We start from the raw sequence: 14463 nt of genomic DNA on the forward strand, positions 1-14463 counted from the left end.
CCTTTAATTTTGAGCATAAAAGTTTGATTAGTTGCACTGGTGTTTATGGATTCTAGTTAAAACAAAATTGGAGTGATTCTTATGCACAGATATCTGACTGGGGATTTTCCACTTTACAGTTGTCTGATTTGAAATTAAGGAAGTGCATTAAAGCACAGTTTACTTAAAAGGAAGTGAAAATTTATAAGATCTTGCATTTCAGGTGTAAAACAGGCATGTCATACAAACTTAGCAGTGTGACGGCTTGAGCCCAATCTACATAGGCATTGGTCCCACTGCTCAATTCGTGAGGCCCTTTTCGAAAGAGAATATGTACTTTAACGTGGAGCCAGAAGGAGCAGAAGTGCTCCCCAGATTCAATAGTACTCCTGCTGGCCACTTTCAGCCATTTTTGGTTCCTCAAGCTCTCATGGTCTTCTCACTTTCCCCCCACCCTGAGACTTGCCAGAGAGCTGCTACTTGTATCAGTACCTACAATAATGCACACCCCAGGAAGATAACTCAGTTCCTATTGTCAAATTCATCAAACATAAATTATAGACATTCACTGTAATTATCTCTAAATTATAAATCTGCAGTAATGAAAGCATATCACCAATGATCTGTTTTGAGGGTTACAGTAGCATTTTACACCAAGATCTAAAATGCAGTGAGACATAAATTTTATATTATGAACAAGGAACAATATGAATTAAAAAAATGTTTGATTATACAGTGAGTATTTTTTTAAATGTGTTAATTTTTTCCTGAATACATCGTACTTACAGTACAGAAACAGGCCTTTTAGCCCACACATCAGTGCAAAGGACAAGGCTGAAGCATTTGCATCCATCTTCAGCCAGAAGTGCTAAGTGGATGATCCATCTTGGCTTCCTCCTGAGGTTCTCAGCAACTCAATCCGGATCACTCCACATGATATCAAGAAACATCTGAAAGCACTGGATACTGCAAAGGCTATGGGCCCTGACAATATTCTGGCAATAGTAATGAAGACCTGTGCTTCAGAACTAGCCGTGCTCCTAGGCAAGCTGTTCCAGTACAGCGACAACACTGGCATCTACCCAGCAATGTGGAAAATTACCCAGGTACATCCTGTGCACAAAAAGGACAAATGCAACCCAGCCAATTACCGCCCCATCAGTCTACCCCTGATCATCAGGGAAGCGATGGAAGGGGTCATTGACAGTACTATCAAGTGGCATTTTCTCAGCAATAACCTGCTCATTGATGCTCAGTTTGGGTTCCGCCAGGGCCACTCAGCTCCTGACCTCATTACAGCCTTGGTTCAAACATGGACAAAACAGCTGAACTCAAGAGGTGAGGTGAGAGTGACTGCCCTTGACATCAAGGCAGCATTTGACGGAGTATGGGATCAAGCAGTCATAGCAAAACTAGAGTCAATGGGAATCAGGGGGAAAACTCTCCCTGGTTGGAATCATACCTAACACAAAGGAAGATGATTGCGGTTTTTGGAGGTCAATCATCTCAGTCCCAGGACGTCACTGCAGGAGTTCCTCAGGGTAGTGTCCTAGGCCCAACCATCTTCAGCTGCTTCATCAATGCACTTCCCTCTATCATAAGGTCAGAAGTGGGGATGTTAGCTGATAATTGCACAATGTTCAGCACCATTTGGGACTCCTCAGTTACTGAAGCAGCCCATGTCCATTTGCAGCAAGACCTGGACAACATCCAGGCTTGGGCTGATAAGTGGCAAGTAACATTTGCACCACACAAGTGCCAGGCAATGACCATATCAAACAATAGCGAATCTAACCATTTCTCCTTGATGTTCAATGGCATTACCATCACTGAATGCCCCACTATCAACATCCTGGGGATCACCATTGACCAGAAACTGAACTGGATCAGGCACATAAATGCTGTGGCTACAACAGCAGGTCACAGGCTGGGAATTCTGCAACAAGTAGCTCACCTCCAGTCTCCCTAATGCTTGTCCCCCATCTACAAGGCACAAGTCAGGAGTGTGATGGAATACTCTCTACTTGCCTGGATGAGTGAAGCTCCAAAAACACGCAAGAAGCTTGACACCATCCAGGACAAAGCGGCCTGCTTGACTAGCACCTCATCCAGCACCTTCAACATTCGCTCCCTCCACCACCAGCGCACGGTGGCAGCAGTGTGTACTATATACAAGATGCACCGCAGCAACTCACCAAGGCTCCTTCCACAGCACCTACGAAACTCATGACCTCTACCACCTGGAAGGACAAGGGCAGCAGATGCATGGGAATGCCACCACCTGCAAGTTCCCCTCCATTTCACACGCCATCCTGACTTGGAACTATATCGCCGTTCCTTCACTGTCGCTGGGTCAAAATCCTGGAACTCCCTTCTTAACAGCACTGTTGATGCACTTACACCCGAAGGACTGCAGCAGTTCAAGAAGGCAGCTCACCACCACCTTCTGAAGGGCAATTAGGGATACACAATAAATGCTGGCCTAGCCAGCGACACCCATATCCCATGAATGAATAAAGAAAAGTCCATATCAGTGTTTATGCTCCACACGAACCTCCTCTGTCCTTCTTTATCTAACCCCATTACATATCCTTATTCTCTCTTTCCAGTTTCATCCATTCACACCCTGCCCACACCACATCCTAGTAAATGCCATTGCTGAGAAAATAAATAGTAAGGGTGGAACAGGAGCCCTTAAGCAAATTTCTCTCCCGACAGCAAGTGTGTGGTACATCAATCAGGACCTTGACAAATCACAGACTATTCAACTTCACAGGTCTATCTTTAGAAAGTTACATTGTCAGTTCTGTAGATCTTGTACGAGTGAAAGATGAATCATTTGCAAGCTTGATTATTTTCAGTACTCATTTAGGTTTAGAGTGAGCGTCATAAGACATTCAGATGTCAACTTAATTCACAAATCTAGAAAGGGATCATAACAGTTATACCTCAGTTAAAATATTATCCAAGCTGAATTATATTCAAATATTGTCCAGTTTACATCTAAATAAAACTTGTGTATGATTTCAAAGCTATACCATAATCTTAATAGTCAAATGATATTCATAAACTGCTTTCAATTCACTTTATGTCATTGATCTAAATGGAACATTTCAAATAGCTTATACCTTTGTCATTCAGTCCTCGTCATTATTCTCTATGTAGCTCATATTAAATGACAATTCTCTGTATTAAAATGAAGTTTGTAATTCTTTGTCAATGCCATTTGCACCTCCTTGTAAAATCTGACTTCAAAATTTTCCTTTAAAAGTTGTGCATAATCAGCAAGCAATCCAACTCAGAAGGCAATGATATAATACAAAAGTGAGGAAGCTTTCCCTGTGGTGCTGGTGGTGGTAATTATGAGGCAAAGCCTTTGTGGCATTAAAATTACTGCAAGAATTAGATTTGGGCATGAGTGGAATGCATGGAACACATCAATCAGACTACAGCCCCTCCAGTAATTGTTGGCCAGGGAGGTTTTTCAGAATTTCCCCACTCCCCAAATTGGCATTGACTCCTTGTTAGGATACAGCTCTATCTATTCTGATCGCCCTTCAGTACCTTACCCAAATGGCCATTATTCAGGTGTAAGTCTTTACAATGGGTATTATCATACTGTTTGGTCATGAAAGCCATCACATCCAATCCTGATGCCAAGCTCACCCCTGATCCACACGTGCACACTTGCAGCACCACTTGCTGCATTGAAGTCGTGGGTGGAAACTTTGTGGAACTTCCCACTCCCTAACCCAAGAAGATTGTAATACTCAGCTCTGATAAACTAGCAGAGCTCAGACTGGAATCAAACTTGGGTCCTTCCTGGTCTATATGGCTCAGACATTGTTTTGATATGTAAACATTTTTGTGAACATTTGACTCCAGTCTTGCCCTATTGAGGGATATGGTGGCTCCAGTGATCCAGGTATCTTCCTTGTTCAACTGAAATACCAGGAGCATTTCCGTCTTGCTCAGAGATATAGGGATATTAGAATATTTATAAAGAGCATGTTTATAATTTCACTGCAAATGTTGCAAATCTATAGTACCCTTATTTACCATTACCACCAGGTGGAAAATTAAAATATTGCTGCTCGTAGCATCACTAAGGTACAACCAATTGCAGAATTACAGCATATTGGCCTGGAAATTCTACAGGGGATCTACAAGTTTCCTGCTGTAAATCCGGTAGCACCTCTTGGGAAACTGTGCAAATGACCATAGAGATCACAGAAGGCAATGAACAAGGGGGAAAAGATTACACTAAATGGTGGCAGTGGATAGAGTGAACACTGGAACAGGACAGATCAAACAAGGGAGGACAATAGACAGCAATGGGGCAGAGCAATGTCGAGCACTGGAGCTTGAAATCTGTGTGTCTGAGACTTTGCATTTTTTTGTTTACTGAAGCTTGAATTTTTCTCTGTGGAAGTTTGAATTTAATGTGTGTGGGAGTCTGTATTTTTGTGGTGCTGAATTTCTGTAAGAAATAGCTCTCCAATAAATGTTAAAAATAACTTTCTTTATAGCCCAGATCTTGCATTCTAAGCTGGAGACGGTGAGAGTGTACCATAACGTTTCTCCAATAAATGTGGATATGTTTTATTGGGAAAGTGACTGTGTAGGATCTAGTATTTAATCATGATTCTGCTTGACGTCAAAGTATTTTACTCATTTGTGACCCATTGACTCACTGTGGCACAGAGCCAGCCCATGATCATAATCTGTTAGACTGGTCTAATTCACTGAGACTTACAGTAGTATTTCTGTAATACAATAAGAAAAGCACAATTACATATTTTTTGGTTTAATTGGAGTACATTATAGAGAAATTTGTTGGTCCCTTACATTCCTTGGTTGTATTGTAATAGTAAAAGTAATAACATACAAAAAAATCTCTTTTGTAAGTCATAAAAACATATACTTTGAAAGCTGCAAAATGATATTCATTACATAATAGTTTGGATGTTCTGTCCCTGGCATCTTTCATAGGAACTTAGGAACATCGGAATATCGGAACAGGAGTAGGCCATTCAGCCTGTCAAGCCTGCTCTACCATTCAATTAAATCATGGCTGATCATCTACCTCAATTCCACTTTCCCACTCCATCCCCATATTCCTCAATGTCATTAGTATCCAGTTTCCAGTCCTTCAGTTATCATGAAAGTATTCTCTGCTTTCAAAGTGTATGCTAATATATAAAGAACTGTATTCTTAACAAAATTCCGTGATAATCCCCCTGTGTCACCATCCTTTCTGACATAAGCTCTCGCTACAGAAGAGGTCTTCCGTTCATATCAAACTGTGCATCCTATGGAACCTGACCTAAATAATAAGATATAGTGGCAACAAATGCAAGCTTCTGGAAGATACAAACCAAACAACCCATTGTGTCGCAAGCAGAACATACATGCTGAATGGTAAAACTGGTACCAAGGCATCAACTGAATAGCAAGGACAGGATAATGAAGCTCAGATGGCAACGGCTGGGGCCAGAATAAAAAGAATAAGTTATTCAACTGCTAAAATTTTAAAAAGTGTCATACATTATGCCCTTGACGATGAGTATAGAACTGACTGGATCAAAATCACAAGGTTCTGGTGACTACCTGTGCTCTTTGTGGTCTGTTCCTCAACCTCCATTGGTTATATTATAGCCTTGTACTCCAAGATAGCTATTACTCTATAAACATATTGGCGTAAGTGCTGAAGTGCACCCTCCTAAAATCCTGCTGACCCTGCCAAAGTTTCTGGTGTCATCCCATGGTACTTGAGGATGTCCACTCCACCCATCAAAAAGGCTTGAAAATTTAGTTCAAGACTGGCCATCTGGAGAAAGGTAGGAACACAGAGTTCTCTCCAGAACCACCCCTCATGTAAAGTAGGCCATATGCAAAAATATTTTTAAAAGCAGATCTTTGGGGTCCAGACCATGATCCCAGCCTGGATCTTGAAATGTTGTCCAACTTCCGCCATGTAGTGCCCTGGTCTCACCAGCTGTAGTGATTAGCAATCCTACCCCTGCTATTTGTGAGTTTGGAGACATGGGAATTTTGGTTCAGAGCCCCTGTCCTTTTTATCTCAGTGGCCTTACGAACAGAAGCATTGTCCCTTACATGGCAGGCAATGGGCTGGACTTTTGTTCTGGGGTTGGGACCCCGATGTTTCTGGGCATTTCAAGCCATCTCAAAGCTTATAAAATTTCTCCAATAAAACCTGGCCACAGCTGCAAGAGCACCACTGTGGTGCGGGAGCCCCTCCACAGGATGGCCTGTGGCCACAAATATGGCCATCTATTAGTTGTGACGTCGGGGGGGGGGGGGGCGGCGGTGGTTTAACATACCAGCCTCCTTTTATCAGCCATGTTCCGGGCACCGTGGGGGGTCCACCTGCTGACAGGCCTTATAGGCCCTTTAATAGGCCTAGTTGCAGACGGGTAGCTGTTTTACCTCTGGACTGGCATGTTTCGAAGTGGCCCGGAGGTAGAATTTCTCAAACATGTTTAGCAACCATGAAGATTATGACTGGTCGACTTGAAAAATGTCTGCAGTTTAAAACAGCTGATTAGCAAGTAGCTGAAACTGGTTGTGCACTGGATCCCAATGAGGAGGCCATGAATTTTAGTCTCACATTCACTTGCTTGGTCATTATGTATTTTATACATCCCCCCCAGCCAGAACATGAAATGCAGCATCAGTGAGAAATAATGTGCTCCATTTTTTGGGAGAAAGAGAATGACTGAACAACGTCTAACATGTTCCACTCAAACAGGACATGCTTCTTGTTGGGCACTAGACAACAGATGGCAATTGTAAAATCTGTGTTGCTGTCTATTTAGGAAGGTGATAAGCAACACAATTTTTTTATTATTAAACATTTGCTGGCAAAGGCAGTTCAATGGATCAACTGAAAAGTTTTATAATTCATCTCCTGACTGTTTTCCAAACTTCATGACAGAATAATGAGCAACTCTAGATGAAACAGATAGGCAGGCTGAATATGGATGATGTTAGTAAGACTAAACTTATTACCCATCCTTAGCTTTCAAGAGAACTAGTGATGGTCATGTTTGAGCAATTGTTGTACGGCAGAATGGGTTAGTAAACCACCTCAGGAGGATATTAATAGTCAACCAGATAGTGTGGAATTGGAGCCGTGTGTAGTCCCGAGCAGGTAGAGGTAGCACATTTCCTATGCTGAAGGACATTAATGAAGCAGGATTTTTATGACAGTCTGGCAGTTTGTCCCCCTAATCCACAAAAAAACAGATTTATTGAATTTAGTTTCACAACTTGGCATGGTGAGACTTGAACTCACAACCTCTGAATTATTAGTCCAGTGTTCTTTTCCCACACCAGATTTTATTATGTTCTTCTAAACAAGTCCAATATTCCTATAATAAAAGCAAAATACTGCAGATGCTGGAAATCTGAAATAAAAACAAAGTGCTGGAATTACTCAGCAGGTCAGGCAGCATCTGCAGAGAGATAAACAGAGTTAACATTTCAGATCTGTGACCTTTCATCAATATTCCTAACTGGTTTGACTGCCCATCATAAACATTTCTAATTTAAATCATTTGGGGGGGGGGATGATTTCCGCTGTTCACCATAGAAAATACATAAGTGCACAATAAAGGACAAATTGCATGTATAAGGAACGTAATTGGATATATAAGGAACTGCTTATGATTTCATTATAAATAGGAAAGAGCGAAATTCTTTCCCTTTTGTGTCTTCTAAGTATGCCTACCTGAAAATCCCAGATCTCCAAGTACAACGTGTTTCCTGTCCTTTACATTGCTGATCTGTGGGAAGTAGAAATCCAGGGTGAGGAACATGATGCATCCGAAGAAAGCAATGGCGCCAATTGTAATGCCATAATTGCAGGCACTGTTGTTTTTATTAAAAACGCAGTAAAGGTTGTTGTTGCCTTTGTTGACATAGCCTTCATTCACTATAGAGGCAAATACAACGATAGAGAAAATCTGTGGGGGAAGAAATGAAAATGTGTAAGTGTAAGGAATTACAGCCTTATGGTATCAACATCAGCAACAATGAAGCTGGCTAGTTTCCTATCAAAAAAGTGACTGTAACAAGAATTCAGATGAGCAGGTCTGCTGTTGTCACAGAACTGAGTACTCCACAGAAATTTGATGCGATAACAAAAATAATTATAAAAATCAACAACCACAATTCATTTTCTGCAATCAGCATTTGACCTATGCAGGCTTTGTTTTAAAAAGGAAGCGGTCAGCTAGTTATGCCATACATTGTAAGCAGCACTGAAGGCACTGCTCCAGCAATGTCTAATCGGGTCACAATTGCCCTCAACTTCTATTCCATGGGGTCCATCCAGATAGACACAGATGATATCTGTAACAGAAGTCAGCCAGCCATACACCAATATTCCAACCGAGATTTCTTTATTCGTTCATAGGATGTGGGCATCGCTGGTAAGACCAGCATTTATTGTCCATCCCTAATTGCCCTTGAGAAGGTGGTGGAAAGTCATCTTTTTGAATTGCTGCAGTCCATGCAGTGTAGGTACACCTACAATGCTGCTGGGGAGGAAGTTCCAGGATTTTGACCCAGCGACAGTGAAGGAATGGCAATGTAGTCCCAAGCGTGTGAATTGGAGAAGAACTTGCAGGTGGTGGTAATCCCACATGCCTGCTGCTACATTGTGGATTTGGAAGGTACTGTTGAAGGAGCTTTGGCAAGTTGTTGCAGTGCTTCTTGTAGATGGTACACACTGCTGCCACAGTGATGAAGGGAATGAAGGTTTAAGTGGTTGGGGTGCCAATCAAGCGGGCTGCTTTGGCTTCAATGATGTTGTTCTTATTGAGTGTTGTTGGAGCTACACTCATCCAGGCAAGTGGAGAGTATTCCATTACACTTCTAACTTGTGGGTGGCAGATGGTGGATATGCTACGGGCACTCAGGAGGTGAGATACTCACTGCAGAATTCCCAGCTCTGACCTGCTCTTGTCGTCACAGTATTTATATGGCTGGTCCAGGTTGTACGGTTGCACTGTTTTCTAGAGCTAACAATTTCATCAGATTCACCAGGAATATCTGATACATTGCCAATTTTACTAGGTGCAGGATTCCCCAAAGTCTAGAGTTATTTTTTGCATCCATATGGCCAAATGCACATCAATGGGAAAGGATACCACCCTCTCAGCTCATTTCCAACCAGCAGCACAACATGCAAGAGAATGCTTGTTTCTCCTGGGGCTGCCACAGTGACTTTTTCTAAGGTGATCCATCATGCCTCCAATCTTTACCAGAGAAAGGTAATTCTTACAGTGGATCCTCAGAGACCAAAGGTAACCTCTGCAGCCATGGTTAGTGACATGAAGATGACATGCCAGCACTCCAGCTAAGCAGTGCTATAATGAGCTCCATTTGTCATTCAGAATCAGCATAGAGCACACCGTAGGTGTATTGAAAGTGTGCTTAAGGTCTGAGAATCACAGAATTGTTACCACACAGGAGGAGGCCATTTGGCCCATTGCGTCTGCACCGGCTCTCCGAGTGAACAATTAACTTAGCGCCAGTCCCCCACCTTCTTCCCATGACCCTTTACATTCTTCCTTTTCAGATAACTATCTAATTCCCTTCTGAATGCTTCGGTTGAACCGGTCTCCACCATACTGTCAGGGAGTACATTCCAGATCCTAACTACTTGCTGCATGAAAAGGTTTTTCCTCATGTCGTCATTGCTTGTTTTGCCAATTATCTTAAATCTGTGCCCTCTCATTCATGATCCTTTCACGAGTGGGAACAGCTCTTCCCTATTTACTCTGTCTAAACCCCTCATGATTTTGAATATCTCTATTCAATTCCTTCTCAGCTTTCTCTTCTCCAAGGAAACCTTTTCCAATCTATCTTCGTAAATGCAGTTTCTCATTCCTGGAACCATTCTCGTGAATCTTTTCCACACTCTCTCCAATGCCTCCACATCTTTCCTTAGATGCACGCCCAGAACTGGACGCAATATTCCAGTTGAGGCCGACCATTGTTTTATACAAGTTTAACATAACCTCCTCGCTCTTGTACTCTATGCCCCTATTAATAAAGCCCAGGATACAGTATGCTTTTATTAACCGCGCTCACAACCTGTCCTGCTACCTTCAATGACTTAAGCACATATACCCCCAGGTCCCTCTGGTCCTGCACCCCCTTTAGAGTTCTCCCCTTATTTTATATTGTCTCTCCATGTTCTTCCTACCAAAATGAATCACTTTACACTTCTCTGCATCGAACTTCATCTGCCACTTCCCTGCCTATCCCACCAAATTGTCTATGTCCTTTTGAAATTCCATACTATCTTCCTCACAGTTCACAATGCTTCCAAGTTTTGTATCATCTGCAAATTATGAAATTGTGTCCTGTGCACCGAAGTCTAGGTCATTATATATCAGTAAGAGTAAAGGTCCCATGGCTGACCCCTGGGGAACTCCACTACTAAACTTCATCCAGTCCGAAAAACATCCATTAACCACTACCCTCTGTTTCCTGTCACTCAGAGAATTTCATATCCATGGAAGTCCATGTTGCCATATTAACAGCATTGCCCTCATCAACCTTCTCTGTTACCTCATCAAAAAACTCCAGCAAATTAGTTAAACATGATTTTACCGTAACAAATCAGTGCTGGCTTTCCTTAATTAACCCGTATTTGTCCAAGTGACTATTAATTTTGTCCCAAATTATTGTTTCTAGAAGCTTCCCCCGCACTGAAGTTAAACTGACTGGCTTGTAGTTGCTGGGTTTATCTTTACACCTTTTTAGAACAAGGATGTAATATTTGCAATTATCCAGTCCTCTGGCACCACCTCTGACTCTAAGGAAGACTGGAAAATTATGGCTAGTGCCTCCACACTTTCCACTCTCACTTGACTCAGTATCATTGGCTGCATCTCATCTGGTCCTGGTGCCTTATCAACTTTAAGTACAGACAGTCTATCCAATACCTCTTCCTTATCAATTTTAAGCCTTTCAAGTGTCTGAATTACCTCCTCTTTCACCATTGCCTGGGTTGCATCTTCTTCCTTGATAAAAACAGGTGCAAAGTATTCATTTAATACCTCAGCTATGCCTCCTACTTCTCGGTATAACTCCCTTTTTTGGACCCTAATCAGGCCCACTCCTCCTTTTGCCACCCTTTTACTATTTATATGCCTATAGAAGACTTTGGGATTCCCTTTTATGTTAGCTGCCAGTCTCTTTTCATACTCTCTCTTTGCTTCTCTTATTTGCTTTTTCACTTCCCCACTGAACCTTCTATATTCAGTCTGGTTCTCCATTGTATTATCTATCTGACATCTGTCATGAGCACATTTCTTCTTCTTTATCTTAATCTGTATCTCTTCCATCATCCAAGAAGCTCTGGATTCATTATTCCAACCTTTTCCTTGACTGTGCCCGAAATATCTCTTCTTTGAAGGTAATCTATTGTTCAGCTACTGTTTTTCCTGCCAATCCTGGATTCCAATTTATTCAGCCCAGATCTGTTCTTACCCCTTTGAAGTTTGCTTTCCCTCAGTTAATTATTCTTACTCTGGATTGCTCTTTGTCCTTTTCCATAGTCAGCCTAAATCTTATGACACAATGATCACTATCCCTTAAACGTTCTCCTACTGAAACTTGATTTACTTGGTCCACCTCGTTCCCAAGAACCAGGTTCAGCAGTGCCTTCTTTCTCATTGGACTGGCAAGATACTGCTGTAGAAAAATTTCCTGAACACACTCTAGGAACTCTTGCCCCTCTCTGCCCTTTACACTACCACTAGTCCAGTCTATATTTGGATAATTAGACTCCCCAAGTATAACTACTCTATAATAGTTACACCTCTCTGTAATTTCTATGCAAATTTGTTCTTCCACATCTTTCCCACTAGTTGGTGACCTATAGACAACACCGAACAATGTAACTGCACCTTTTTCTGTTCCTTAGTTCACGCCAAATAGATTCTGCCCTTGACTCCTCTGAGACATTTTCTCTCTCCAGCACTGCAATGTTCTCCCCAATCTATACCGCCACACCTCCCTGTTTTCTTCCTTTCCTAACTTTCCTGAACACTTTGTATCCAGGAATATTTAACACCCAGTCCTGTCCCTTGAGCCAGATCTCTGCTATCGCCACAACATCTTATTTCCACATGGCAATCTGCACCTGTAACTCACCAATCTTATTTACCACGCTCTATGCATTCACATACATGCACAGTAACACGATTCAGACCTAATAACTTACTATTTTATACTCTAGTACTGTCTATCTCTCAGTATTCTGCGCACCTTGGTGTTCTTCTTTGATATTACCTCCTGGTTCCCACACCCCTGCCAAGTTTGTTTAAAACCTCCCAATAGCACTAGCAAATCACCCCACAAGGGACTTAGTCCTGGCTCTATTTAGGTGCAACCCCTTTAGCCTGTACAAGTGCCATCTTCCCCAGAACTAGTCTCAATTGGGGCGGCACGGTGGCCAGCACCGCAGCCTCACAGCTCCAGCGACCCGGGTTCAATTCTGGGTACTGCCTGTGCGGAGTTTGCAAGTTCTCCCTGTGACCACGTCGGTTTTTGCCGAGTGCTCTGGTTTCCTCCCACAGCCAAAGACTTGCAGGTTGATAGGTAAATTGGCCATTATAAATTGCCCCTAGTGTAGGTAGGTGGTAGGAGAATTGTGGGGATGTGGTAGGAATATGGGATTAATGTAGGATTAGTATAAATGGGTGGTTGATGGTCGGCACAGACTCAGTGGGCTGAAGGGCCTGTTTCAGTACTGTATTTCTAAATAAAAGTGTCCCAAAAATCTAAAGCCCTCCCTCCTGCACCATCTTTCCAGTCACATACTCATCTGCTTTATCCTCCTACTTCCATGCTCATTTGCGCAAGGTACTCTGAAAATCATTACTTTTCTTAGAGAGAGATACAGCACTGAAACAGGCCCTTTGGCCCACCGAGGGGCAATTTACCTATCAACCTGCAAGTCTTTGGCTGTGGGAGGAAACTGGAGCACCCAGCAGAAACCCAGACGGTCACAGGGAGAACTTGCAAACTCCACACTGGCAGTACCCAGAACCAAACCCAGGTCGCTGGAGTTGTGAGGCTGCGGTGCTAACCACTGCGCCACTGCTAATTTCCTATCTAGCTCCCTAAATTCTGACTGCAGAACCTCATCTCTCTTTCTGCTTATGTCGTTCGTACCAATGTGGCTCATGACTGCTGGCTGTTCATCCTCCCCCCCGTTAGTGTCTAAGTTCTGTTAATGGATGTTAAGTACCTAATAGTTGAAGGTAATAGGGTGAACAGGTGTTGGGTGTTAATTAATTAATTGTATTCAAATGGGTACATATAAAGAAGAGGCAGCCAGCACTACCTGGGTGTTGTTAGGAATGGTGAAGTCAGTTCTGTGGTAAGCAATCTCCACCAAAGCATCCTAGTCTCAGCATATTCTTCACAATCAGGCTTGGCGGTTTCTCTAACACCCCTTCAGGGTGCTCTGCAGCCGTTCAGTGATTTTCTTGACTCCACGTGTGTCCGCACCGCCTCTCCCGACTCCCTTCGGGTAAGGGGCTCCACGCGTGTCCGCACCGCCTCTCCCGACTCCCTCCATGTAAGGGGCTCCACACGTGTCTGCCACCACCTCTCCCGACTCCCTTCAGGTAAGGGGCTCCTCGTGTGTCCGCCACCACCTCTCCCGACTCCCTTCGGGTAAGGGGCTCCTCATGTGTCCGCCACTGCCTCTCCCTCCTCCCTCCTGGTAAGTGGAAGGCCCTGAGCCTGGGTCTCGCTTTATTCTCTCCCCAGTAGGTTCCTTGTAAGTCCACCGCTGCCACCACCTCTCCTGACTCCCTCCAGGTAAGTCCCTGAATTGATCAAGAGCCATTCTGCAGAGCAGACCGACAAAGGGCTGAAGGACTGTGCTGATGGTCTGCATGCTGCACCATTTCATCCTATAAAGAAGCCTCACAACAATACATTTCCCTTCAGTTGCGGCTCAGTGTTGTCTCTGAGTCAGAAGGTGTGGGTTCAAGGCTCACTCGAGAGACTTGAGCACATAATTCAGTGCAGTACTGAGGGACTGCTGCACTATCAGAGATGCTGTCCTTTGGGTTAGACGTTAAACAGAGGCCCTGTTTGCTATCTCAGATGGATGTAAAAGATCCATAGCTATTAGAAAATGAGTAGGGTAATTCTGCCCAGTGTCCAAGCCAATATTTATTCATCAATCAACTCTACTGAAACAAACAACTCTCCTTTTTGTGGGAGCCTGCTGTGAGCAAATTGGCTGCTGCCTTTCCTGCTTTATAACAGTGAGCATATTTCAAAAGTACTTCATTGGCTATAAAGTGCTTGGGACATCCTGAGATCATGAATAGTGTGATATAAATGTAAGTATTTCTTTATCCTCATGGAGGTCTCAGAGGCCCTCGTGGAGAGTGAGGACGTCAGCAAAGAGAGCAGCAGATT

General features: G+C 43.1%; 1 protein-coding gene across 1 annotated transcript in view; it reads right to left on the reverse strand.

The window, feature by feature from the left end:
- syngr3a (synaptogyrin 3a) overlaps positions 1-14463 on the reverse strand; it is a 103700-nt gene that overhangs the window by 35057 nt on the left and 54180 nt on the right. Inside the window, exon 2 of the mRNA XM_068055757.1 lies at positions 7733-7967. Within this exon, the coding sequence (XP_067911858.1) occupies positions 7733-7967 (235 nt within the window). The remainder of the gene's footprint in view (positions 1-7732; positions 7968-14463) is intronic.

Source organism: Heterodontus francisci, chromosome 24, assembly GCF_036365525.1.
Source record: "Heterodontus francisci isolate sHetFra1 chromosome 24, sHetFra1.hap1, whole genome shotgun sequence".
Taxonomy (NCBI): Eukaryota; Metazoa; Chordata; class Chondrichthyes; order Heterodontiformes; family Heterodontidae; genus Heterodontus; species Heterodontus francisci.